Raw genomic sequence first — 25,944 nt, forward strand, 5'->3', positions numbered from 1 at the left:
TCCTCAGATCTCAGCCTCCTGAGTAGCTAGGATTACAGGCGTGAGCCACCAGCACCCGGCTTGTAAAATACATTTTTAAAGGAATCTACTTACCCCATTATGACAGAAAGGCTTTGAAATATTAGAGCTTCAAAAAAAGTCACATGATGCTTGACTCATGAGGCACATGAGGCTCTGACTCCATTTCTGAAAAAGGAAACTGATATTCTCTAAGCTTCAGAGCTAATGTTAAAGGGATGTGAATAGGTGTAAGACGCAATTTAAAGATGCTTTTGCTATAAGTTAACTAAAAGTAGGATAAAAGCTGGACACTCAGCCATCTCCTTCATTTTGCAATCACTGATAAGGATCTTATCACAATAGGTAAGTTGCCCTTTCAGATAGGCAATACCTTTCTCTTACCAACTGAAAAAAACAACAACAAAAAAACAGGCAAAAGCTACAGACTATTAGCTAGGCCTCCAGATACAAAGACTGAGCTATGGTCAACCAGGCCATACCAGAGACTCAAGATGGTTTTAATTATGTGTATCTTTTCCAACCCTGCCCTCAATTCTTTGTATTTAACCTGAGCCCAGAGCAGTGTAGTGTACACACACACACATACACACACACACACACACACACACCTGAAGATGTACAAAAGGACTGTTTTCCTATGGCTGCCATATAATAAATCCCTTTTCTCTCCCCTCACTATGTCTCTTAATTTGCATACGGGGGGTAAGTGGCAAGACCTAATGTGGGACTCCTGGGGTATAAAAATCTGGTTCCATATCCACTGTCACCATTCACCCCTGTGGACCTTGAGAGATGGCCATTAGCATCTTTGCTCTGTGAACTTAAGGTCAAAGAGGTCTGAGGTGGTAAGTAACACATCCCCTCCACAAACAGCAGCTGCTATCCACAGAAAACAGCACACAAACATTAAGCAACAATTTGCATATGGATAGCCATCTTCTGAGGAATCGGTCACAAAGTCAAGCCATAAACCTTCATGACCCTCATCTCCCTGACCCTTCCCAGCACATGACACCAAATTGGGACAGGTGAGCAAACAGAAGGACCACATGTCCAAATGCACATTCATCTCCAGACTCAGGGCTGAAAGTCATGAACAGCATGTTAAGAGCCCAAATGGCCTCCTTTGTCACTCTTGGATGATACCTCAGGCACCTGGTTTTATAAAATCTCTCTGAATAAAAAAGAAGAGAGCTAAGACGTATAAAAAAGAGATGGACAGAAGCTTCCCCCTTGACTCAGGATGCTGAGCCCTCCCCTGCTGCCAAATCTTCTCCTCTGAAAAGTTGCATTTGGAAAGGAGTGAAATTTCATTCCATTCTCATTCTGGAAAAGAGTTCACTTTCAGGCTTCAAATTTAATTTTCTAGACTGTGAGCAGAGCACAAGGCTTACGAATCATTTCGACTGTAACCCCTTCCGTGCTGGATTCCCACCTGGGACAGGACATGAATCCGGGCATTCTAAATGCCCCTGGAAACCAAGCACATCAGGTCCTCCTCCTGCCCCCATTTCATTTCAACTTGTTTAAAGACATGGTGGGTAGTTTCAATGAGATAATTTCAAACTGTCATCTCAGTGTCTTCCCTCTCCTCACTGCTCCCCTGAGGTTCAAAGCTTAGAAGATAATGTCTCACCTCAAAGAGCTGGAGTAGTGAGAGGAAACAGGAGACACCCACTGCTTTGGCTGTAGTGTCAGTCTGGGGCCTGGGTGGGACCATCCAGCGGAGGCCCCAGGGACACAGGGGATATCACTGCCCTTGCAAGATACAGGACAATTGTCTCAAATTCAGGGATGGAAATTGTTTTTGTTTTTGGTGTCAGTATGGAGGCTTCAACGCAGGTCTGATAACTGTTTCTTAACATTTTTGCTTAAGGCTGGAGTTCTACCACTGAGCCACACCTTCACTTTCAGCTTTTTTTTTTTTTTTTTCTGGTGGTAAACTGGAGAAAAGAGTGTCACGGACTTTCCTGCCTAGGCTGTCTTTGAATTGCGATTCTTAGATCTCAGCCTCCTGTGTAGTTAGGATTACAGACAGCAGCCCCCAGTACCAGGCTGCTTCAGTTTTAAAAACAGCTTGCAGGCTGCTCACAATTAAGAATAATCAGATAGGCCGGGCGCTGGTGGCTCACGCCTGTAATACTAGCTACTCAGGAGGCTGAGATCTGAGGATCATGGTTCAAAGCCAGCCCGGGCAGGAGAGACCGTGAGACTCCTATCTCCAATAAACCACCAGAAAACCGGAAGTGGCGCTGTAGCTCAAGTGGTAGAGCGCTTGCCTTGAGCTGAAGAGCTGAGGGACAGCGCCCAAGCCCAGAGTTCAAGCCCCACGACCGACAAAAAAAAAAAAAAAGAATAATCAGATATCTGGTAGTTCCAATTGTCCATGATGTGGTGATTTGCCAGGGAAACCATGAAGTCAAAGGTCTTAAAATCAAATAATTTTCCTCAGTAAAATCTCCATTTCCATTTTTACTCCATCATTTTAAGAATCATACTTACTTCTCAGAAATATAGATACATGGCATAATAGGAGATAATGTCCTATTGTAATTATTATTATCTTAATTTCAGGACAAGGCAAAATATTTAGGTGGAAGAACTTTGGGTATGGAATCAAAGGCCCAGTTCCATTATGGCTGTATGATTTGTGCATTTGGGGGTATTGATAACCTAACAGAATTTGTGGGATTTTGTTTGTTGTTGTTTTGTGCCAGTCCTGGGGCTTAAACTCAGGGCCTAGATGCTATTCTTAAACTTCTTTGCTCAAGGATAGTGCTCTACCTCTTGATCTACAGCTGTGCCTCTGGCTTGTTTTTGATGCTTAATTAAAGATAAGAGTCTCATGGATTTTCTTGTCTAAGCTGGCTTTGTACCATGAACTTCAGATCTCAGCTTCCTGAGTAGCTAGGGTAGGTAGGCATGAACCACTAGCTAGAATTTGTATTTTATTCCACGTCTACAAATTCAGATCTTAGTGATGCTCAAAGCACTTTGCCTATTGCCAGGCATATGTAAATGTAAAATTTTTGACACAGTTAACTGTCACTTAAGTTACCTGTGTATAAAACCTTAACAAAGTAGAAAATTTAAATAACCAAGTCAGTGGAAGAATACTATAGAAAGTCTCCATGACGGTCAGGGGTGGGGGGCTGAGTAAAGGATTGACTATGAAGAGGCTTAGTGACAGAGATGTCCCAAAACGAAATCATAATACACGGACAGTTAACAGAAGCACATGCTTCAAAGAAGTAAATCCAACAGATGATAGATTTTGTCACCATCAGCTGTGAAGAAAACATTGGACATTCTACACCTATTAACTAGTAGCATCATCTTGGTCCAAGTGCTGAATCCTGGGTGGACACTTAGGTTTTCTGACATATTCTAGGGTGGTGTGTGTAAAGGGGGATGTGGCACCAAGAACAGGGAAGGCTGGGTGTGGGGTGCTGGTGCCTCAGCTCACTGAATAGCCCAACTGGATGAATCTGCTCACTGCAAACATGGTAAGTGGAGGTCTGTGGAGCTGGAAAGAAAACTGAGGAAACTGAGCCATAATTAACATCATTGCGTAGAAAGCTGTCCCCAGGGTGATCTGTGGTCTTTAGCTCTCTGAGAGGAAGAGCCAGCCAAGTAAAATTGCTACCACCACGCCTAAATTAACACAAATGTGCCCGTAACTCTTCAAATACCTTTTAGTGCCATTTCACATCTGAAGCACACTTTCAATGTGTGTCCCTTCAGAGACTGCTCTGGTTTGGTTAACAATTGGCATATTAAAGGATATTATAAAATAGAAAACACCCCCCCCCTCATTAATGTAGGCTAGGCCTAGTACAATGGGACATCACAAGGGTCTGATAGGGCAGGCTGGGTGCCAATCATGCTACAAGATGTTGAATGTTACCAATGAAACTAACAGTGCCCACCCTCCTAGATCCAAGACTGTCTTCTGTCAATACCCATCCAGAAAATTCAAATTCATCCACATGTTCATGTGGTAAGAATCATATCTCTACAGACAGCCTGGAGCTAGAGGACTCACACAGAACCCCCTCTCTCAGCCACTGAGGACATAGAATCACACTGGGGACATGAAAGTTGACCTTGGTTCCCATAGTAGATATATGTAACTGGAGACCTCATGAACACTTAAGTGTTAAGGCCTTATTATATCCTGGTTCATGATGCTCAGGGTAGATACCTAGGAATCTTTATATTCCTTCTTAATGCAGGCTGTGTGGCTGGGATGCTGACCTTGTCTCTCAGGTACTCTGCCTCCCCTTCCTACCCTCCTGTTCAGTGATTAGTCAGGAATCCTAACTGAAGCCAATCAAGGCAGGGCACTGGTACCTGTGAAGAGCTGTTAATGGTTCAACTGTGAACTTAGGTCTTAAAACTGACCTCTTTAGTCTCTATGAAAGGACTTATGATCCACCATTCAAAAACCTAATTTCTTAAAAACGTAATGCATATTACATCTTTAACGTATTAGGTAAACCTAATGTAAATTATGCAATGTACTCAAATAACTGGCTGTGAATTTTCTATACAATCCAAGGTTCAATGAAATGAGAGAGCACATTGTGGCTGAGCTAGTATCTCCCCGCCTCTCTGGTTTTTAATGAGTAACATAAAATGTTAGCACACAAACCTATCTCCCAAGATCTTGTCTAAAAGACAAACAGCAAAGACAGTTAAAATACTATGTATAGCAAATGTTAGGATTAAAATGTGAAGAGGTTTGGAGAACATAGAGGGCTATTTAGAAGGAACCCCTGATTAAGATATTGCTTAAAAGAGGGTAACAGAGTCAAAGCACAAGTAAGGGCTCAGGCAGAGAAGAATGTAACAAGCACAAATGGGCTACATGCAGCTAGAGAACTCACTATATGCAAAGGAAAACAGGTTGGGCCCTGACTCACATCACATGCAAAAATTGACTGAATCAAAAACATGAAGTTAAAAGCTACAACTATAAAACTCTTAAAGCTGGGAGCTGGGAGCTCACTCCAATAATCCTAACTATTCAGAAGGCTGAGATCTGCGGATCTCAGTTCAAATCCAGCCTAGAAAGAAAGGTTTATGTCTCTTATCTCTAATTAATTAGCAAAAATTTGGAAGTAAAGCTGTGGCTCAAGTGGCAGAATGCCAGCTTGGAGTGAGAGAGCTAAATAGGAGCAAGACCCTGAATTCAAGCCCCAATATCAGAAATAAAACCCAACTCCTCCCTAAAACTAAACAATCTCTTAAAGAAAATAGAAGGCTAGAAGGCCAGACAATGAATTCTTAGATATAACATCAAAAATTCAAGTGAAAAATTAAAAATATTAAAAAGACCTTTTATGCTGAAAATTATTTCATAAAAATGAATTAAAAAGAGATAATCCACAGATTGGATGAAAATATTTGCAAATCATATATCTGATACAGAGGACTGGTGTCCAGAATACATAATGAACTCTAAGTAAACTCAAAAAGATACTTCAGTAAAATAAAATGGGCAAAAAGATTTGAATAAACATCTCTTCAGAAAAGGTACATAAATTCAGCATCACTGCTATCAGGGAAACCCAAGCCAAAACCACAATGAAATGCTACTTCCATTACTACAATGTCTATAATAAAATAATAAGTTGGCAAGGACATGGATAAAGTTGGAATCCTAGTACATTGCTCATAGAGATAAAGAATGATGTAGCCACTTTGAAATAACTTTAGCAATTTTTCAAAAAGTTAAAGACTTATCATATGACCTAGAATTATATTCCAGCACACATACCTAAAAGACTGAAGACAGGCATTCAAACACTTAACACATACATGTCAGAGCACTGTGATTCATAGTGGCCCAAAGTAGAAACACCTCTAATATCCACCAACAGATAAATGGACAACATAAATGTAACATAGCCCTAAAGGGAATATTATCCAGAAATAAAAATGTTGTGAACTATGGCTGGGAAGGTGACTTAGTGATAGAGTGCTTGCCTAGCATGCATGAAGCCCTGGGTTCGATTCCTCAGTACCACATACGCAGAAAAAGCTGAAAATGGAGCTGTGGCTCAAGTGGTAGAGTGCTAGTCTTGAGCCAAAGAAGCTCAGGGACAGTGCTCAGGCCCTGTTTCGAGCCCCAGGACTGGCAAAAAAGGTTGTGAACTACTAATAAATGCTACAACACGTGTGAATTCTGAAAACATTACACTAAGTGAAAGAAGCCAATGGCAAAAGACCACACAATGAACAATTCCATTTATACGAAATGCTGTAAACAGTCAAATCCAGAGACAGATGGGTTACTTCCAGGATTGGAGGGAGTGTGGGGTAGGGTGGGATAGGAAGTAATGACTACTCATGAGTATGGAGTTTCTTTCTTGGGATGATGAAAATGTTTTAAACCTAGGTTGGGGTGATGGCTGCACATCTCTATAGATACACTAAAACTGCACCATATGCTGCCCACCATACTCTTAAGTAGTAAATTTTACAATGTGTAAGTTATATATCAACAAAGATATTAAAAGAGAAAATGACCATACTGCCAAAAATGGTATACAAATTCTACGCAATACCTATCAAAATCCCAATGACGTTCTTTACTGAAAGAGAAAACAATCCAAAAATTCACATGGAACAACAAAAGACCTAGGCAAGAAAAGCAATGCAGGAAGTATCACAATACCAGATTTCAAGCTCTACTACAGAGCTATTGTAACAAAACACCTTGCTATTAGCACAAAAACAGACCTGTAGACCAATAGACCAGATGAGAAGGCCCAGAAATAAAACTACATACTTACAGCCAGCTGATATTTGACAAAGGAGCCAAAAACATACAATGGAAAAAACATAGCCTCTTCAACTACTGGTGCTGGGAAAACTGAGCAGCCACATGAGAAAACTCCAAGTGGATCCCAGTCTGTCACCATGCACCAACATCAACTCAAAATGGATTAAAGACCTCAACATCAGACCTGAAACCCTGAAACTACTTCAGGACAGAGTAGGAGAGACACTAGAACTCATAGGCACAGGCAGGAACTACCTGAACAGAGTCCCAGGGGGCACAACAGATTGGAGAGAGACTTGATAAATGGAACTACATTAAAATAAAAAGTTTCAGCTAATGACATAGCTACTAAACTAGAAAGACAACCAACCAATTGGGAAAAGATATTTACCAGCAATACATCAGACAAAGGCCTAACATCCATTATATACAGGGAGCTCAAGAAACTAATCCCTCCAAAAATCTAATAAACCAATTACTAAATGGGTAAGGGAGCTAAAAAGAGACTTCCCAGAAGAGGAGGTAAAAATGGCAAAGAAACACATGAGGAAATGTTCATCATCCCTGGCTGTAAAGGAATTGCAAATAAAAACAACCCTGAGATACCACCTTACCCTAGTCAGAGTGGTCAATATTCTAAATTCAGACAACAAATACTGGCAGGGATGCAGAGAAAGAGGATCCCTACTGCACTGCTGCTAGGAATGTAAACTAATACAACCACTTGGAAAGCAGTCTACAGGTTCCTCAAAAAACTAAACACAGACATACCCTATAACCCAGCCACACCACTCCTAGGCATCTACCCTGAACAACAGGGATTAGACAAGGACACCTGAACTTCCATGTTCGTTGCTGTACTGTCCACAATAGCCAAGATATGGAAACAACCCAGATGTCCCACTACAGATGAATGGATCCAAAAAATGTGGTACCTACATACAATGGAATTTTACACAGTCATTAGAAAGGATAAAATAATGCCATTCACAGGGAAATGGATGGAATTGGAACAAATCATATTGAGTGAGGTAAGCTAAGATCAGAGAGACAAAAGGCGCATGTTTTCCCTGATATGGGGAAGTTAGAATTCAAATGCAATGAGATATGACAAAGTAAACAGGATTTAAGTTACCCATACACAGTGAGACAAAAAGAGGAAAATTTAATAACCAACCACTCCCCATATGTATATTAAATAATACACAAACTGAAAAGAACCCCAAAGACAAGGAAACAAAGGACCTCTCCTTAATTGGTCTTACCCTTTTTTTAAAGATGACCCTGTATTCTTTAACTCATAAATGTTATATACATGTGCACAACTGAGGGAAGGTAGGAAGAGGGTTCAGAATCAGTGGAAGGCTGGTGAAAAAATCCGTCAGCTGCACTGGACATTGATGAACGTGAACTAAGCAAGTCAAGAGTGGTGATAGGAGGGAGAGAATGAGAGAGAAGAAGGGAAAAGCTGATACTAGGCAAAAGGAATGAAATGTACATATCATCCAATATATGTGAAGTTTACCTTGCTGTGTATCATCTGTAAAACAACAGTTAAAAAAAGATATTGAAAGAAAAAGGATGAGTGATAGAATATTGACAGTCAGAGCTCAGCTGAGGTCCTGTGAGGATTTCAGTATATGGATTCAGGCAAAAGGAGGCTGGAGAGACTGGTAGGAACTGAGGCATGAAGACTCTTAACAGGTCACAGACTAAGGATCTAGCTAGGCTCACAAAAGTAATGGAGAGAAACTGAAGAGTTTTGAGGAAAGTGGCCTATCAGGTTTAACCATGGCCATCTTGGAGCCTGTCTCATGCAGATAGTAGGCAGGAGAACTGAAACAGGACACTAGACCAGAGCATGACTCACTAGTCCTTGTTTTGGAACTCAGGGGAACTAAGTCTTCTTATAAACTCAGTGCCTGCCCTCAAATAACTTACAGTGTAGATGGAATGAGGAGATGCTCACATAAACAGTTAATGTCAGAGGAAGTCTGGACAGTGGCAGAAAAAGTACGAAGTCCAGGCCATTAGGACCCTCTCCCTGGAGTTTGGCTGCTATCCCAATACATAAGTCTGTTATTAGGGTCACCTGGGCAGGTCCCCTCCTTTCACAGGCTGGGCCTCTAGTTTGCTGATGTTAGCTGATGTGCCCCAAACCAGGTCTCTCTTTCAAGCCATATAAATATTCCCATTCCTTCAGTGTTTTGTCAGTGTTGTGGTCCTGAGTCTCTTCTCCAGTCTCTCTGTTAAGTTACTAGGATTCCTGGAATACCTTTAAATAATGGCCATAATAATCAGAGCATTGTCTGGCCACTTCAGGGACAAGCGGAGCATCCCTGGTTTATTAATGTAGCTTAGAGGAAAAGAATGATTGCATGCAGCCAGGTCTCCACAACTGCCAAACTGGTTTTAAGTAAGGATCTTCTCCATCCTGTGCTGGTGACATGGTGTGTACAAGAGGTCATCTCTCCTCTGCTGAATTCAAATGGCAGGAGAATAAGATGAATGGAGGAAGTAGAGAAATGGAAAAAAAGGAACAAAGAGTCCACAGCATCTTACTAAGTCAGACCAAATGTCATTATTTTAGGCTTTTCCCAGGAGACAAAAACAGAGACAGGATGTCTAAAAACTTGATCCAAGAGAGCTGTGAAGAACTTGGAATTAAAAGGGATTAAGGGAATGTCTACAGGGCCAAACAGATTGGAAGAAGCAGAGGACATGGTATGCACCTGGCTTCACCAGAGCAGATGTATGAATGCTGATAAAAGGAAATGAGGCAGTGGACATCGGACACATACACAGCAGGTAAGGAAGTCTGGCCTCATCAAGACCCTCGAGGCTTCACGGTTCTGCAGAGACCATGATGTGTACTAATTAACTAAGTTCATCATTGACTTTTTTTCTTAATGTTTTCTCCTCCTTCTACCCTTCCTCTTCCCTCTATTTTCCTTCTTTTTCTTTTTTTTGTGCTAGTACTGGGACTTGAGCTCAGTTTGTGAACTCAGCTTGAACTGAGATTTTTTTTTTCTCAAAGTGCTCTACCACTTGAACCACAGTCCCACTTCTGGTTTTTGCTAGTTACCTGGAAATAAGTCTCATGTACTTTCCTGCCTGGACTAGCTTTATATCTTCACGTGTCCACCTCCTGAGTAGCTAGGATTACAGGTGTGAGCCGTTGGCTCCTGAATTTCCTTTTTTTTTTTTTTTTTTGAGACAAGAGTCTTGCTGTGTAGCCCAGCTTGGCCCTAAATTCAAAACCTTTCTGCCTCAGCCTCCTGAGTCCTGGGAGTATAGCATGCCAGTGACTTCACTTACTTATTTATACCTATATGTACACTGCAAAGGATATACAGACTAAAATAGAAATAACTGAATAAAAACCAGAATGAGAAAGACACCCTTGTGTATATTATCTCATTCGATTTTTATGAAGACCCAGCTACACAGCTGTTACTATCTACACGTCCCAGCTGAGAAAATTGGGACTCAAAACAACTCAGTAACTTACACATGGTTTCACTGTTACTAAGGGGCAATTACATTTGAATTTAGGTTTAAACAAAAGAAGAAGTGGCTTTTTACCTTTCTGTACCATATTGCCTATAAGTCGTAGCTTCCTTGAGAACACTCCCCACCCACAGAAATAGATCAACCTCTGAAGTCACTGGCTGGATGAAGTCATCTTGGGGTAGTTACTTTTCCTACAGCTCTTCAGTTGTCTCAGCTGTGAGATACATAAGATCACAAACCTGTATCCCCGGGACAACTGCAAAGGTTTGATGAGCTGATATTGATACGGATTTTTTTCTGCTGTTCACGGTGTGCAGAGCCTATACAGCCCAAGAGGACTGCAACCCTTTCAGAAGCAACAGCTGCTTAGTGATTCAACTCAGTGGCAGATAATGCCTGCCAGTGTTGCAGCACCACTGCCAGTTACTGCCATGGACAAGAGAAGATGAGTAGAGAGAACTTTATTCAGAAGAGAAGTATCTCAAGGACTGCTGCTGGTCTTTCTCTAGTGGGCTAATTTTAGGGGTTTTTATACCCTGCTTGTGCTTCAATTGGTTGCCCCTGTTTTACAATTAGGTGCTTTGGAAGTTGATTCTTTATTGGTTAGGTTTCACACATTCTGATTGGTTGTTAATTCTCAATCAAATCCCTTGAGAAAATCCTCTTCCCACGGTCATGAGAAAAGAAAGCTACTGAAACCAGAGGGCCCAGGGAGGGGAAGTAAGATGTCCCCAGATGATGTCTCTTTTGCATCTGGTTTCAGCTCAGTAGGCCAAGGTACTGCCCAACGACCCTGGGAACTAACTAATCTACCCTTTCAACCTCATTAATGCACTTGGTAGCATACTGCTCAAGCACAGACCAAGTGCTGAATTAGGTTAAGTAAAATAGTTAACTCAAGTAACTGTGGATTTGAGCAAGCATTCAACCTTCCCAGCCATCTACAGATGGAGATGATGCTGGTGTATCTCCCTCTCAGGATGGATGATTTGGAAAAAAAGTGATAATATATAGATAGTATCTGCCCACCTCATTTAAAAATTACCTCAGGGCTGGGGATCTGCCTCAAGTGGTAGAATGCTTACCTAGCAAATGCTAGGCCTTAAGTTCAAACCCCAGTACCACCAAGAAAAATTACTTCTTTCATCCTGAGCTGAATACTCTTAGACAACTTAAATCACTCAAATTATTGTTGAAATCTGCATTTTTCAATTAATTTACAAAAGCAAATACAAATAGAAAGACCTCCCCATACTTTTATTTGCTATAATGAAGCTTAAACAAAGTATCATCCGCACAATAGGCAAGGGTTTTACCACTGAGCTCTACCCAAGGCCCCCCATAACATCATTAAACGTAAAAATAAAGCCCAGGAAATTATGAGTGAGAGTAAGAGAATTTCCTCCTCATGTTTTAAGAACAAGTCCACAGGCAGCATCAGGACAAAAGAACTTCATGGCAGGGGCCCTCATGTGTGTTGTGTGGGACCCACATCACCACACACGATAGTTTCAGCAAACGGGTGACCAACCCTGAGGGCAGTGGGTGAGTTCATTGCTTTGTGTTGGGGAGCTTCTCTTTGGTTTTGGAGTGCTGAGATTAGGTTATTTTCCCCACCTTTTCAAACTTTCATTAACATTTGCTTGTAACACATTAGAGTCCATATTACAGTTTAAATGTGTTCTTGGAAATGTTTTAATTTAAACCACATCTAACCTTTATGCGGTCAGGGTCCACATAATGCACTTTTTTCATGTCACATTCTTCAGAACTGTAATTGAACTTGAGGATATAAAGGATCCACACTCCAAACACCAGCAATGTACATCTAGGGAAAAGAATACAACAAGTAGGTATGATGCTGTTGTGTGAATGCTGAAAGAAAAAATATGAAGTGGAAGCACAATCCTAATGTAACTGGCCTGACATGAAGCATCAAGGTTCAACCAGCTAAGGTTCAAAGGAAGGTTCCATTTCCTGACAAGACAGCCATTAAGTAAATATGTAAGAACACTAATAAAATCTAAATCATAATGGGATTACTGGACTGAAAAAAAAGAGCAAGTAATTTTCTTTCATCTCTAAAATACTGTCAGTCTCTAAAAAATCACAATAAAAGAACAACCTACTCATAAATATTTTTAAAGAATTTTACGCAGAATTCCCTAAGTCAGGTAGTGAGTACAATGCTTCTTTTCTCTTCTGTCCTTGCTCACTAAAATATCAGATAATCTCACTCCACAAATCATGCACACACACAGGATTTGAAAAAAGAGATGAGTTGGATCTTGGCTCCAGGAATCTCACTTTTAATTGCCTCAGTGGCACTGACAAACTAAACGTTAACAACGTTTAAACCATAGTTTGAGAAACACTTCTTAAAGTAATACATGTAAGGAAAACTCTTAAGGGGGATATGATACATTTACTAAAGAAAGGGGCTGTTTTTAAAACTAAAGCAACTAGTATAATACAAGATCTTAATAGATGAGAAATACTGAAGACCAGAGGACAATGATACAAGCATGTGTAGCTGGAGTGTTTTGTTTTGTTTTGTTTTGTTTTGTTTTTTGGCCAGTCATGGTGCCTGAACTCTGGGCCTGGGCACTATCCCTCACCTCTTCAGCTCAAGGCTAGTGCTCTACCACTTGAGCACCACTTCTGGCTTTTTCTGCTTATGTGGTGCTGAGGAATGGAACCCAGGGCCTCATGCATGCAAGGCAAGCACTCTACCACTGAGCCACCTTCCCAGCCCTAGCTGGAGTGTTTTTAAGATTACATAATCCTAGCTACTCAGGAGACTGAGATCAGAGGATCATGGTTCAAAGCCAGCCCAGGCAGAAAAGTCTGTGAGACTCTTTATCTCCAATTAACCACCAGAAAACTGGAAGTGGTGCTGTGGTTCAAGTGGTAGAGCACTTGCCTTGAGCTGAATCGCTCAGGGACAACGTCTAGGCCTAGAGTTCAAGCCCAATTACAGAAGAAAAAAAAAGATTGCTTAATTCATGTCACCAAGAGCGTCAAGAAAATCTAGATAGTCATCAATTGAGAACACCATTAAGTGAAAAGGATGCTACCATTTGTTCATGAAAATGGGTTAGCTGGACAAGAAGAGAACACACACACACACACACACACACACACACACACACACACACACACACACACACACACACACACACACACACACACACACACACACACACACACACACACACACACACACACACACACACACACACACACACACACACACACACACTTTTTTTTCTTTCTTTCTCTTTTCTTTCTTTCCCCTTTGTGCCAATACCAAGACTTGAATTCAGGGTCTGGGTGCTGTCCCTTAACTTTTTTGCTCAAGACTGATGCTCTACCACTTGAGCCACAGTTCCACTTCTGGCTTTTTGCTGGTTAATTGGAAATAAAGAATATCACAGACTTTTCTGCCCAGACTGGCTTCAAATTGTGACTCAGATCTCAGCCTCTTGAGTAACTAGGATTACAGGCATGAGCCACCAGTGCCCAGCAGGCTCTTATATATGCTATAATTCCTAGCCTGAGTCTGCCTTGCCACAAGCAGCATAGGGCCCCAGTTGGTTTTGCTTGCTGCCCTATACTAGCAATCAACACAGCACCAGGCATGCTGTGGACATTAAAAAGTAGTGGTTGATGACAAAAAGAGGTGAATGTGATATAAGTCTTGAAACAAATTTCCTTTTATCACCCTTTCCCCTTTTACACATGCGTTAAAATTAGTAAACTGAGGCTGGATAGTAGGTTTCAAGGTCGGATTTCTATCTTTTTTATCTTGAGATTTTCCTCCCTCCCTTTCTTCTTTTGTTTTTTTGAGATAGGGTCTTATATGTAGTCCATTGTGGCCCTTCACTCACTAATGACTAACCACAAATTCAAGCTGATCCCTCTGCCTTAGCTTCTCAAGTACTGGGTTTACAGAAAACACACCTGGCTTTATCTAAAGGTAAAAGGCTGGATGCAGAAGCTCATTCTTAAAATCTTAGACTTTAGGGAGGCCAAGATCACGAGAATCAGTTTGAGGCTAGCTCTAGGGGAAAAAAAATGCAAGACCCTTCCTGAAAAATATCTAAAATCCAAAACGACTAGGGGTCAGCTCAAGTGGTAGAGCATCTGCCTAGTAAGCACATGACCCTGGGTTCATACTCCAGCACTGCCAAAAATAAATAATTCACATCTTCAGACATCTATAGAATTTCTGACTTGGTTTGGCTCATACCAAAAACTTGACAAATTTCTCCTTTGTTAATCCTACCACATATTAGGCTATCAGCTGACCTATCATATGTTTTAGTATTCAATATTTAATGGTATTCAAGTGTCTGTAAGGGACTTAAATTAGCTTAGGGAGAAAATTCTCTTTTGTTAAATAATGGCATAAAAGACAGGGTGCTGGAAGCTATGGGACATCCAAGCTCAGGAGGAGAGAATGAAGGTCTGCCAGGCACTGTGCTTCTACCAAATACAGATGCACACATAAACCACTCCATCTACACACTGAATCATGATAGCCTTTAAATGATCCTTTAACTAAATATGCTTTTCCAGCCTCGGCCATCTCTGGGGTTCTCATTGCATTGTTCTCCAGTTCCATACCATTGGCTTAAATAGGGATGTTAAGGCCCAGGGGCTGACACTTACTTGAGGATGTCCTTTAACAACAAACTGGGTCTTCTCATCTTGTTCTGGGCTCCGGTGTACCATTGCAGGGGGGGCCTTGAACATTCACTTCTTAGCTTCACAAAGTTGTACTCGCTTGGCATTTCTGTGAAGAGAGAGATGAGGACAGTGGTGGGAGGAGAGAGAAGTGTTAGGTAGATTTTGAACTCAGGAACTTGTGCTTTCTAGGCAAGCATGTTACTTATGCTCTCAGCTTTTTTCTTTTTCTCCTTATTCCAGGGCTTGAAGTCAAGGCCTCTTGCTTAGCATTTTGCTCATGGCTGCTCTACCACTTGAGCCACACCCTCAGACCGGCATTTTGTTGGTCAACTGGAGTTGCAAGTCTCACAGATTTTTCTACCTGTGCTGGCTTTGAACTTTAATCCTGTCTTCTGAGTAGATTCCAAGCATGAGCCATCAGCATCTAACCTCTCTAGCCCTTATGCTTTAGTTATTTTTTCAGATAAAGTCTTGTGCTTTTTTTTGTCTGAACTGTTCTCAGACCACAACTCTCCGATTTCTATCTCCTAAGTAGCTAAGATATCAGATGTGAGATATTGTGCCTGGCCTTAAAGAGATTTTTTTTTCTTTTCTTTTCTTTTTTGCTGGTCCTGAGGCTTGAACTCAGGGCCTGGGTGCTGTTTCTGAGCCTCTTTGTGCTCAATGCTAGTGCTCTGCCACTTGAGCCACAACACTACTTCTGGCCTTTTCTGAGTAGTCCATTGGAGATAAGAGTCTCACAAGTCAGGTGCCAGTGGCTCACCTGTAATCCTAGCTACTCAGGAGGCTGAGATCTGAGGATCATGGTTCAAAGCCAGCCTGGCAGAAAAGTCCCTGTGAGACTCTCATCTCCAATAAACTACTCAAAAAAGCCAGAAGTGGCGGTGTGGCTCAAGTAGTAAAATGCTAGCCTTGAGCATAAAGAGGCTTAGGGACAGTGACAAAACCCTGAGTTCCAGCTCTAGGATCAGGGGGAAAAAAGTCTCACAGACTTTCTTGCCCAAGCTGGCTTTGAACCATGATCCTCAGATCTCAGCCTCCTGAGTAGCTAGGATTACAGGCATGAGCCACCAGTGCCTGCTTAAAGAGACTTCAATGCGATTATATCCACACTATGGAATACTATTTGGCAACAAAAAGGAATGAGCTCGTGATACACAGCACAGTAAATGTTAATGAATTAAACACGACATGTTAACAAGCTAGGCCTTCTCATCTTGTTCTGGGCTCTTTTCTTATTTCAAAAGATTAATATTGTATGATTTCTAACATTTGTGGGTTTAAAATTTTTTTATTTTTTAAAAAGTATCTTTAAGTAGTTGTACAAAGGAGATGCTATTTAACAAAGCAGTTTACCGGAAGTGGAGCTGTGGCTCAAGTGGTAGAACACAAGCCTTGAGAAAAAAAGCTCAGGGACAGTGCCCAGGCCCTGAGTTCAAATCCCAGGACTGACACCCCTCCAAAAAAAAAAAAAAAAAAGACACAGCAGTTTATGGATACAATGCATCCTGATCAGTGTCAACCCTTTCAACATTCTCATCCATCTTCCCTACCTACCCCTTACCTCACTCTTCTTAATTTTGTAGGATATACACTGAATTATTGACTGTATTCTCCTCTTCTCCTTTTTGGTCATCTACCCATTTCCCCTTGACCCCACACCACCCCATTCAAGCACCCATTTCCTGGTGTTTATTTTTGCCTCTTTAAGGAATTACACTATTTGAGTTCTCCCTTGAATCTACCATATTTCAAGCAGTACATTTGTATGGGCCTGCATACCACCAATATATTTACTTGTAAGTTTATAAGCTAAATCTAGCTTCCACATATAAGGAAAACATGTATTGTCTCTCTAGGCTGACTTATCCTATGACCCAGCATTTCTACTCCTGAGCATTTATCCAAAAGATTACAAATCATGATACAAGAAAGATACCAGCACAACCATGGTCATTTACTATAGCCAAGTTATGGCATCAGTCCACATGTTCCTCAATGGATGAATGTGGTATAAAAACAAAATAAAATTTTACTCATCCATTAGAAAGAATGATATTGTACTATTTGTTTTTTGTTTGTGTGCCAGTCCTAAAGCTTGAACTCAGGGCCTGGGTTTTGTCCCTGAGCTTCTTTTGCTCAAGATTAGCATTCTACCACTTGAGCCACAGTTTCACTATCAACCTTTGCCAAGCAGTTTGCAGGAGATAAGAATCTCATGAACTTTTCTGCCCAGGCTGGCTTCAAACTGTTATCCTCAGAACTCATCCTCCTCAGTAAGTAAGAATTATAGGCATGAGCCACCAGAACCCAGCTGATACTGTACTATCTGTAAAGAAATGGAAAGAGATTAAAACAAATTTTTGTTTCATTTTTATTGATTTATTTATTTTTGGTCATGGGGCTTGAACTCTGGGCCTGGGCGCTGTCCCTGAGCTCTTCAGCTCAAGGCAATCACTCTATCACTTGAGCCACAGTACCATTTCCTGTTGTTTCATTTTGATTGGTTTGGTGGTACTGGGGTTTGAACTCAGGGCCTTGTACTTGCTATACAGGTGTTCTACCACTTGAGCCATGCCTCCAGCCCTTTTTACTCTATTTTTGAGATAAGCTTTCTTTTTGTTTAGGATGGCCTGGATCACAATCCTTCCATATATACTTCATTATTGACATACTAGAATTACAGAAATCCACAGCAGACAGGTGGGTGCCATGGTTATAGAGAAGGGATGGAGGGACAACCATGAAAGGGCAGTCTGAGGGGCACAGAACAAAAAAAAAAAAAAAAAAGAAAAGTAAAAAGTGACTCATGAAGAAAGGAATGGGATTATCAAAAGTTTAAAAGAAACCTTTCTGGGCTGGGAAGGTGGCTCAGTGGTAGAGCACTTGCCTTGCATGTATGAGGCCCTGGGTTTGATTCCTCAGCACCACATAAGCACAAAGAAAAAAGCCCGAAGTAGCACTGTGGCTCAAGTGGTAGAGCACTAGCCTTGAGCTGAAGAGCTGAGGGACAGCGCCCAGGCCCAGAGTTCAGGCCCCATGACCGACAAAAAAAAAGAAAAGAAAAGAAAAGAAAAGAAACCTTTCCTTTAGAACATTTATGCTAAGGGATATACCTGTTTATATTCTATTTTACTTTTCTTTTTCTTTTTGCAGGGATGGAGATTAGAGTCAGGGCCTTACATGTGAGAGTCAAATACTCCTTTCTTACCAAGCACTCCTTGTTACCTTAAACAACTTCTCTATTGACTCTAATTCTGTGAATCAAGAATTTTACCATTTCTAGACTGCAAGAATTCTTTATCACTATATTCCCTCTGTTCCCATAGTTTCAAACAATAGTGCCAAAGACCTTATTAGGAAACCTTTGCTGAAGAATCTACTGAATTCTTAAATGAAAAGTTAGAGCAACCGAGGCCCTGGAAGGCTTTCAGAAACAACTCTGTGGTTACCTAATGTACAGTCAGCCAAGTGGAACCGCCAGACTACTGTAGGCAGTACTTGCATAAAATTGAGGTGTACTGAGTTGTCTGAATGACACTCAATTCATACCCAGATAGACCTCCAGAGAACAAAGCAGGCCATGGTTAGAGAATGAGAAAGAATCTAAGTTTCCATCTGTGTGCAGTGGGCAGCCCTGCTGGCTCTGGCTCTGGCTCTGGCTCGGCCTGCTTCTTAAAACTACAAACCTGTAATCTACATTTTGCAGACTCTGTCTTGCCAGCTGGCTTCTTGTTAAACTGTGATCCTGGGATGTGCTAGCAAAAGACTGTAAGACAAAAGTAGTCTTTCAATTTGCCGACAGCAGCAATGAAGGCAGCAAGCAATGAGGGAGGAGGGGTAGTCGACATGTAATACCAGCAGCAGCTGTGAGCATCCAGGAAACTTGCTCTGTGTCTGGCAGAAGCCAGAGCTGGGCTCTGGGGGCTCATGCCTCCTAGTTACTCAGGAGGCTGAGATCTGAGGATCATGGTCAGACAGAAAAGTGAGTGTGATTCTTATCTCCAATTAACCAGCAAAAGCCAGAAGAAGTAGAGTGCCAGCTTCGAATGGATAAAAACTGCCAGGCTCCAGTACTAGCATAAAAAAATTTTTTTTTAGAAATCCCAGATCATCTCTTCAGTGTGTCAGGGATGATATTTCAAATCATGTATCCAAAAATGAAAAAAAAAAACAAAGCCAGGTGTAGAGGTTCACATCTGTAATCCCAGCACTTGGCTGGAAGAGGCAGGAGGATCAAGAATTCTAGGACAGCTTGGACTACATAGTGAAACCTTGTCTCATAAAAACCCTCAGAAACGAAGTTCCTAGGTTTTCAGAGGGAAGTTCATTTGGAAATGATCACATGTCTAGTGAGCTGGACAGATATACATTTATAGAGAGACAAATCAAAGCATAGTCACACTCAGCATGTTCAGTTTGCTCAGCAGAGACTGGTCAATTCCCTTCTGCATAAGTATCACAGACTCCCCAAGAACTTGTTAGTGGATCAATAGACCAAGAAAGAATGATTAAACTGAGCACTGGAGGTTCATGACTGTAATCCTAACTATGTAGAAGGCTGAGATCTGAGGATGGAGGTTTGAAGCCAGCCCTGGTAGGAAAAGGTCCATAAGACTCCTGTCTCCAATTAGCCAGCAAAAAGTTGGAACTGGAGGTGTGGCTCAAGTAGTAGAGTACCAGCTGTGAGGCAAAAGCAAAAAAAGTCAAGTGAGAGCACAAAATCCTGAGTTCAAGTTCCAGTACCAGTTCAAAGGAAAAAAGGAACAAAAAAAATGATAGAGGGCTTGCATTCCCACTTCCCATAGCAATGTCACCTGGAGAAGCAGCCTGGTGTAGGCACCTTCACATACTAAAACTACCTCTAGCCAGAGGTATGCCTGCACAATTCAACCAGTAGTAATAGTCAATTCCATTTGAGTTAAGAGACAACTACAGAAGGACCTTGCCTAGCAAAACTGCTTATACGGATGTATCTTTCTATATTATAACACCTGTCATCATGAGGCAAGTTGCTCATACTTTCAAACCTAGTATAATTTTTATCTTGTCTTCCCTCTAAGCCGTAGACTCCATGCAAGCAGGGGTCCTTGCTTTGCCCACCTAGTGGGCATCCAGTATCTATTTACTGGGTAAGTTACTCATTTCCTGAGGGCTGCAGAGGCCGTGGAAGAGTCAGGCATTCCTCCAGACTTCTGTTTGCCAGCTGTAACGAGGGCTAGCTGGCCTGCCTTCTGCCTCATGGCTCCCTCCTGGTTCCCCCCTTAATTTCTAAGTTCCTGAGTCTATCCATTTGGATCCTCTTCTTTCTGAGGTTCCTCAGGCAATAACTCTCATAATGGCTTCATCTTGACACAGAAAAGTATTTTCCTACTCACATATCAAAATGTTATGGATTCTTAAGAGTCTATGTTTCCCATGGTCATTTAAAGCCACTTCAGTGGCTAAGTCACCATCCCATAACTCTGACTTCACCGCCCCCCCTCCCTGCCTCTCTAGGCAGGGTGGGAATAAGTCAAGTACCTGGGAAATGTATTTGGGTACAGTGACAGCTATCTTCAGGAAGAAGGTGGGAACGCATCTGCCCTCACCATCACTAGAGCCAACCTCTGGTGTTATTGTGAGGAACTTTTGCTTGAGGCTTTTCTGGTCAAAAGGAACAGAACCTGTACTTTGGTTAAATTGGCTATTCCTTTCACCCTGGCATTTCTAAAACTAAAACCCTCTTCAATGTGACCTCCAAGTTTACATAGTTGCCATCAAGATTCAGTGAGGATTGGGCTGGGAAGGTGGCTCAGTGGTAGAGTGCTTGCCTTCCATGCCTGAGGCCCTGGGTTCAATTCCTCAGCACCACATAGGCAAAAACAAAAAAGCCAGAAGTGGCGCTGTGGCTCAAGTGGTAGAGTGCTAGCCTTGAGCTGAAGAGCTGAAGGACAGCGCCCAGGCCCAGAGTTCAGGCCCCATGACCGGACCCCCCCCCCAAAAAAAAAAAAAGATTCAATGAGGAGCAATCTAAGATGGCTGACTTCAAGGATCGGGTGCTAGATGAGGAGAAGGTACAGAGAGATGCTAAATTCATCACCCATGCATCTCCAAGGGAGTCTAATGAAGTATTCAGTGATGTTTGGCTACTACTTAATGATGACAATCTCCTTAGGGAAGGGGCAGATTTGTCCAGTATAACATGGATCAGTTCTCACTTGTGAAGATAGAAGAATATAAAGATTAGGTCTTAATAACAGAGCACGGTGACCTGGGTAATAGCAGATTTTTAGATCTAAGGAACAAAATTTCCTTTAAGTTTGATCACTTATACAGAGAAGTAAGTGACACCACTCTCCCCATCTCCCTAGCTAGAGGAAGGAGATGAAGGTTTGAAGTCTTGGAGAGAATTCTGTGACAGTGCTTTAAATCATTATTCCAATGGCTTCTATACTGTTTATGCTAAACTATAGATGGGCAACAGACTATAATTATGTGTATTGGAAGCCACAAGTTTCAGCCTAACATCTTCTGGAATGGTTCTTGGAGATGAGAGTGGAAGTTCACAATCATACTACCTATAGCACAGCTGGTTGCGGTGCTAAAGATTCAGGTTCACTAATATGAAGATGGCAATGTTCAACTGGTTAGTTATAAAGATGCACAAGATTCAATAATTGCATCTAATGAAGTCCAAACTGTCAAGGACTTTAGACTTTATTAAAATCTCAGAGTGCAGAAAATGAGTATCTGACAGCAATTAGTGAAAACTATTAATGTCTGATACCACATTCAAGGTGGCAACTTGAAATTTTTAGCACCAAAATTGACTGGATACTCAGCTACAAAATTGGCAAAGAAATGTAGAATGCTTAAAAGCTGACTACAGGATTCTTCAGTATGTGAAGAGGATTCAATGTGGTCATATGATAAATGATTTATAAACAAGAGTGATATTTTGCTAGGGCTACCAAAGTCAACTGATTTTCTAGCCTCATGAAAAACTGGTGAACCTATTGCATTGTCTTGATTTTTTTTTTTTTGCATTTTCTATCTTGTAGTTCTCTGTTATCACTATATCTACTTGTATAAATCTTTTTTTTTTTTTTTTTTGGTTGGTCATGGGTGTTGAACTCTGGGCCTGGGCATTGTCCCTGAGCTATTCAGCTCAACGTGAGCATAATTTACTAGAGATAAGAATCTCACGGACTTTCCTACCTGAGCTGTTTTTGAACCGTGATCCTCAGATCTCAGCCTCCTGAGTAACTAGGATTACAGGTGTGAGCCACTAGGGCCCAACTACTTGTATAAACCTTTTCCCCCCTGCTACATTTAATGGAGTGATATATCCTGGAGTCATTTTTCCGTATAGAAAATTTTCCTACTCATGAATTCCTGCTATTGATTTAAACAAAAATACAGTCAGTACAATTTTTTTTTTTATTTGGTTTTTAGCCCCAATTTTCCAAAACACTTCTGGTACCTTCAGTAGTTTCTACTGATCCATCAACAGCTAAAGAGGTTATGCTACAAACTAGCTAGATGGAAGACACATTCATCCTTCCTCTGCTTTGATCATCATCTATAGCATCTCACAAATGTAGTTTGCAGATGCTTAGATTGGGGCTTTTCAGATCTACTTTGAGGGGAAGAGGAAAATTTCTGGAAATTCTACTATCCTCAGCTTCTCTGGGCGATCTTATTTCTTTAAATGCAAAGACTTGAACCACATTCCCTACACATGAACATGCTTTCTTTTTTTTTTTTTTCATTCTCCCACTTTCTTCTCATCAAGTACCTTTGTAGTTAGAAACATGTACATTTTTAGTAGAGTTATGCCCATTTATGTATTTGTTTCCTCTCCCAGAATTGCTGACATATTATGGCTGTGGAAGAATATGAAACTCGAAAAAGGCAGATTTTTGAAGGAATAATAGGTATCTTGTGCTCTAAGACTTTGTGGCAGGATTGTGATATAAACAAATGAAACAGACATCTATGTAAATCACAGAAACTGAAAATGAACCCGAGTGAAAGGATACCTTCCAGGCAGTATCTTTCTATTGCAACCTGTTATTTAAGGGAAAACTAGTGTTTTCTTCTAAATAGGTATAAAATGTGTTCCAAATAACTTCTTCCTTGATCCAACCTGCCAAGAACTCATGTAACTGTGATAAAGCAACTATTCCCAGGTATATTGGCAGGTATGTTCATGATCTCTGAATATGCAGGCAACACAGATATGACAACTAGTAATGGTGGATTCATTTACATTGTTTATACTTCTATGACCAGGCCTTGAGGGAAGGTCAGTGTTTTGAAAAGCAAGTAGTATCTTCCAACCTGTCTCCATATAATTGTCAAAACAGGGTGTTTGTGCTTCAGCTTTGTTTTTGCTCTGTAATACAGTCAAGTGACCGTATAAGTGAAAGCTATGTAAACATTTTTAAATTTTTATTTCAAATAAAATATATTCTTTTATTTTTATTTTTTATTTATTTTTATTTCAAATAAAATATATTTGTAATATCTGTCATTCACACTATCTGGGCATACTGTCTTGCTTTTGCCTGGTGGCTTACTTCTTGTTAAGGAAAAGAAGAACTGCATTGGGATATTAAAGGATTTTTGAAATGTTTTGTCTTAAACTAGTTTCTTTTCAAGACTGTTCAAACAATAGTAGAGGCTGTGGATATATTACTTGTGAAATGTTAATCTTATTTCAAAATAAATACATAAATACATTTTACCCTTTTCAAACTAGCCAATTGCAAGCAGATTGTGGGGGGAAAAAAGAAGAGTCTATATGTCTGATGAGGAAAAAAAATCTTATTAAGTTTCTGATTTAAAGAAATATAAGGGCTGGGCGCCGGTGGCTCATGCCTGTAATCCCAGCTACTCAGGAGGCTGAGATCTGAGGATCAAGGTTCAAAGCCAGTCCGGGCAGGAAAGTCCGTGAAACTTTTATCTCCAATAAACCACCAGAAAGCCAGAGTGGTGCTGTAGCTCAAGTGGTAGAGTGCTTGCGCTGAAGAGCTGAAGGACAGCACTCAGGCGGAGTTCAAGCCCCACGACCAATTAAAAAAACAACAACAAAGAAATATAAGGGCGGGCTGGGAAGGTGGCTCAGTGGTAGAGCGCTTGCCTTGCATGCCTGAGGCCCTGGGTTTGATTCCTCAGCACCACATAAGCAAAAAGAAAAAAGCCGGAAGTGGCACTGTGGCTCTAGTGGTGGAGCGCTAGCCTTGAGCTGAAGAGCTGAGGGACAGCGCCCAGGCCCAGAGTTCAGGCCCCACGACTGGACCCAAAAAAAAAAAAAAAAGAAAAAAGAAATATAAGGGCAGGTTTTAGCGCATTGGTGAACTTTTTTTTTTTTTTTTTTGGTGCTGATACTGGGGCTAGAACTCAGGACTAGGGCACTGTCCCTTAGCTATTTTGTTAAAGACTGGCACTCTACCACTTGAGCTCCACTTCCAGGGGTTTTTTTTGGTAGTTACTCAGAGATAAGAGTCTCACAGATTTTCCTGCCCAGGCTGGCTTGGAATGGCAATTATTCTATCTCAGCTTCCTGAGCATCTGGGATTATAGGAGTGAGCCACCAGTACCTGGCTAGAGTTTTGTTTTGTGTGTATGTTTGTGTGATATTGTTTTTCTTTTACACAGGGTCTTGCTATGTAGCTCAGGCTGGCCTCAAACTTGCAATCCTCCTACCTCTATTACCTGACTGCTAGGATTACAAGTGTGTACTACCATGTAGAACAGTCACCTCAAAGCAGTATATATGATGAGCTGTCAGATTAACCATAAGCATATGGATAATTACTGGTGTAAGAATGGAAAGGGAACTAACATTTATGGGAAAGAACATGTCTACACTTGATCTCACGGAATCCTAAAAGCATCCAGGTAATCAGATTGTCATCTCCATTTAACCTGCCAAGGACATACTTGGGTATTCAAAGTAACTGAAAATTCCAACCTACATCTGTCCACTTTGGCCTCCATATCCACCTTCCCAGGGTTGCTTGGAACATGTGACTTGAAACAGTAGGTAGTGCGTACATGTGTGCATGTATGCATTCATGTGTGTATATTTAAATAATGAAGGCATGCCAGGGCACATACCGTTTCAAACAAAACTCTGAGGTTGAGAGAGCAATGTGTAAACCATCATAGCTGGTGTGGGCTGTCTGGAAGGTGGACAGGCATAGCTTAGACATTACTAGGGTAGTGATGGGCATTCTGTGGGGTTGGAGGTTTCTGAGAGTGAAAGTGTTTCCCATCAGAAGAGACTTCCCTGAGATACTGAGGCAGGATTTAGGCACTCACTTCAGTGGTGGTTCAGGAGGGAGGAAGACCCAAGAACCATCATGAGTAAGAGAAAGAAGAAAGGAGTGTAGATCTACTGAGATTTGACAACAGGAAGATGGCCATGCAAAGATATCTGAGTCCCAATTAAGGACAGAAATAGGAGTGGAAGTCAATTTTTATAGCTTAGTGATGATGAACTTGAGAGGATAAATAATCAGACAACAGTGCTCGGGAAACACCTCAAAATGTGGATTAGGGCTTGGCAAAATGTCCTTCTGGCCATCCAGCCCTTCTCAGCAGTACCAAGTAAATTAAGCCACAAGGCACATGAACCACTGTCTCTCCTGCATCTAGACTGGTACCACTTCCTACCATCTTCAGGAAGTGGCAAACAGTTGTTCAAGGAGTTTTGTGTTTTAAGATGACCCAAGTGCATTCACAAAGAAACAAAGATGACAGGACAGAAAGACTCACCTCAGGGAAAAGTCAGCCTTGGGGACACACCTTAAACTTGCTGATGGGAACTGTACAATAGATTCCAGCTCCAGCTTCAGATAGAATGGATGAGCCCACCACAGAGGCCTGGCTACCATGAAGAGAAGAGCAAACGACTACAAATGGCCAAGAAAATTTAG

The 25,944-nt window shown here is 41.3% G+C and overlaps 1 protein-coding gene and 1 pseudogene across 2 annotated transcripts in view; one reads left to right on the forward strand and one right to left on the reverse strand.

Annotated features, from left to right (window-relative positions):
• Positions 1-25,944, reverse strand: part of LOC138804704 (lactosylceramide alpha-2,3-sialyltransferase) — a 52,234-nt gene that overhangs the window by 8,867 nt on the left and 17,423 nt on the right. For both annotated transcript variants that reach the window (XM_069989148.1, XM_069989149.1), the window contains exons 2-3: positions 14,999-15,122; positions 12,041-12,152 (exon numbers count right to left, since the gene is read on the reverse strand). In XM_069989148.1, the coding sequence (XP_069845249.1) occupies positions 12,041-12,152; positions 14,999-15,122 (236 nt within the window). The remainder of the gene's footprint in view (positions 1-12,040; positions 12,153-14,998; positions 15,123-25,944) is intronic.
• On the forward strand, positions 21,034-21,874 carry LOC138804705 (F-actin-capping protein subunit alpha-1 pseudogene; annotated as a pseudogene).

Source organism: Dipodomys merriami, unplaced genomic scaffold (genome assembly GCF_024711535.1).
Source record: "Dipodomys merriami isolate MVZ:Mamm:240054 unplaced genomic scaffold, mDipMer1.0.p SCAF_37, whole genome shotgun sequence".
NCBI lineage: Eukaryota > Metazoa > Chordata > Mammalia > Rodentia > Heteromyidae > Dipodomys > Dipodomys merriami.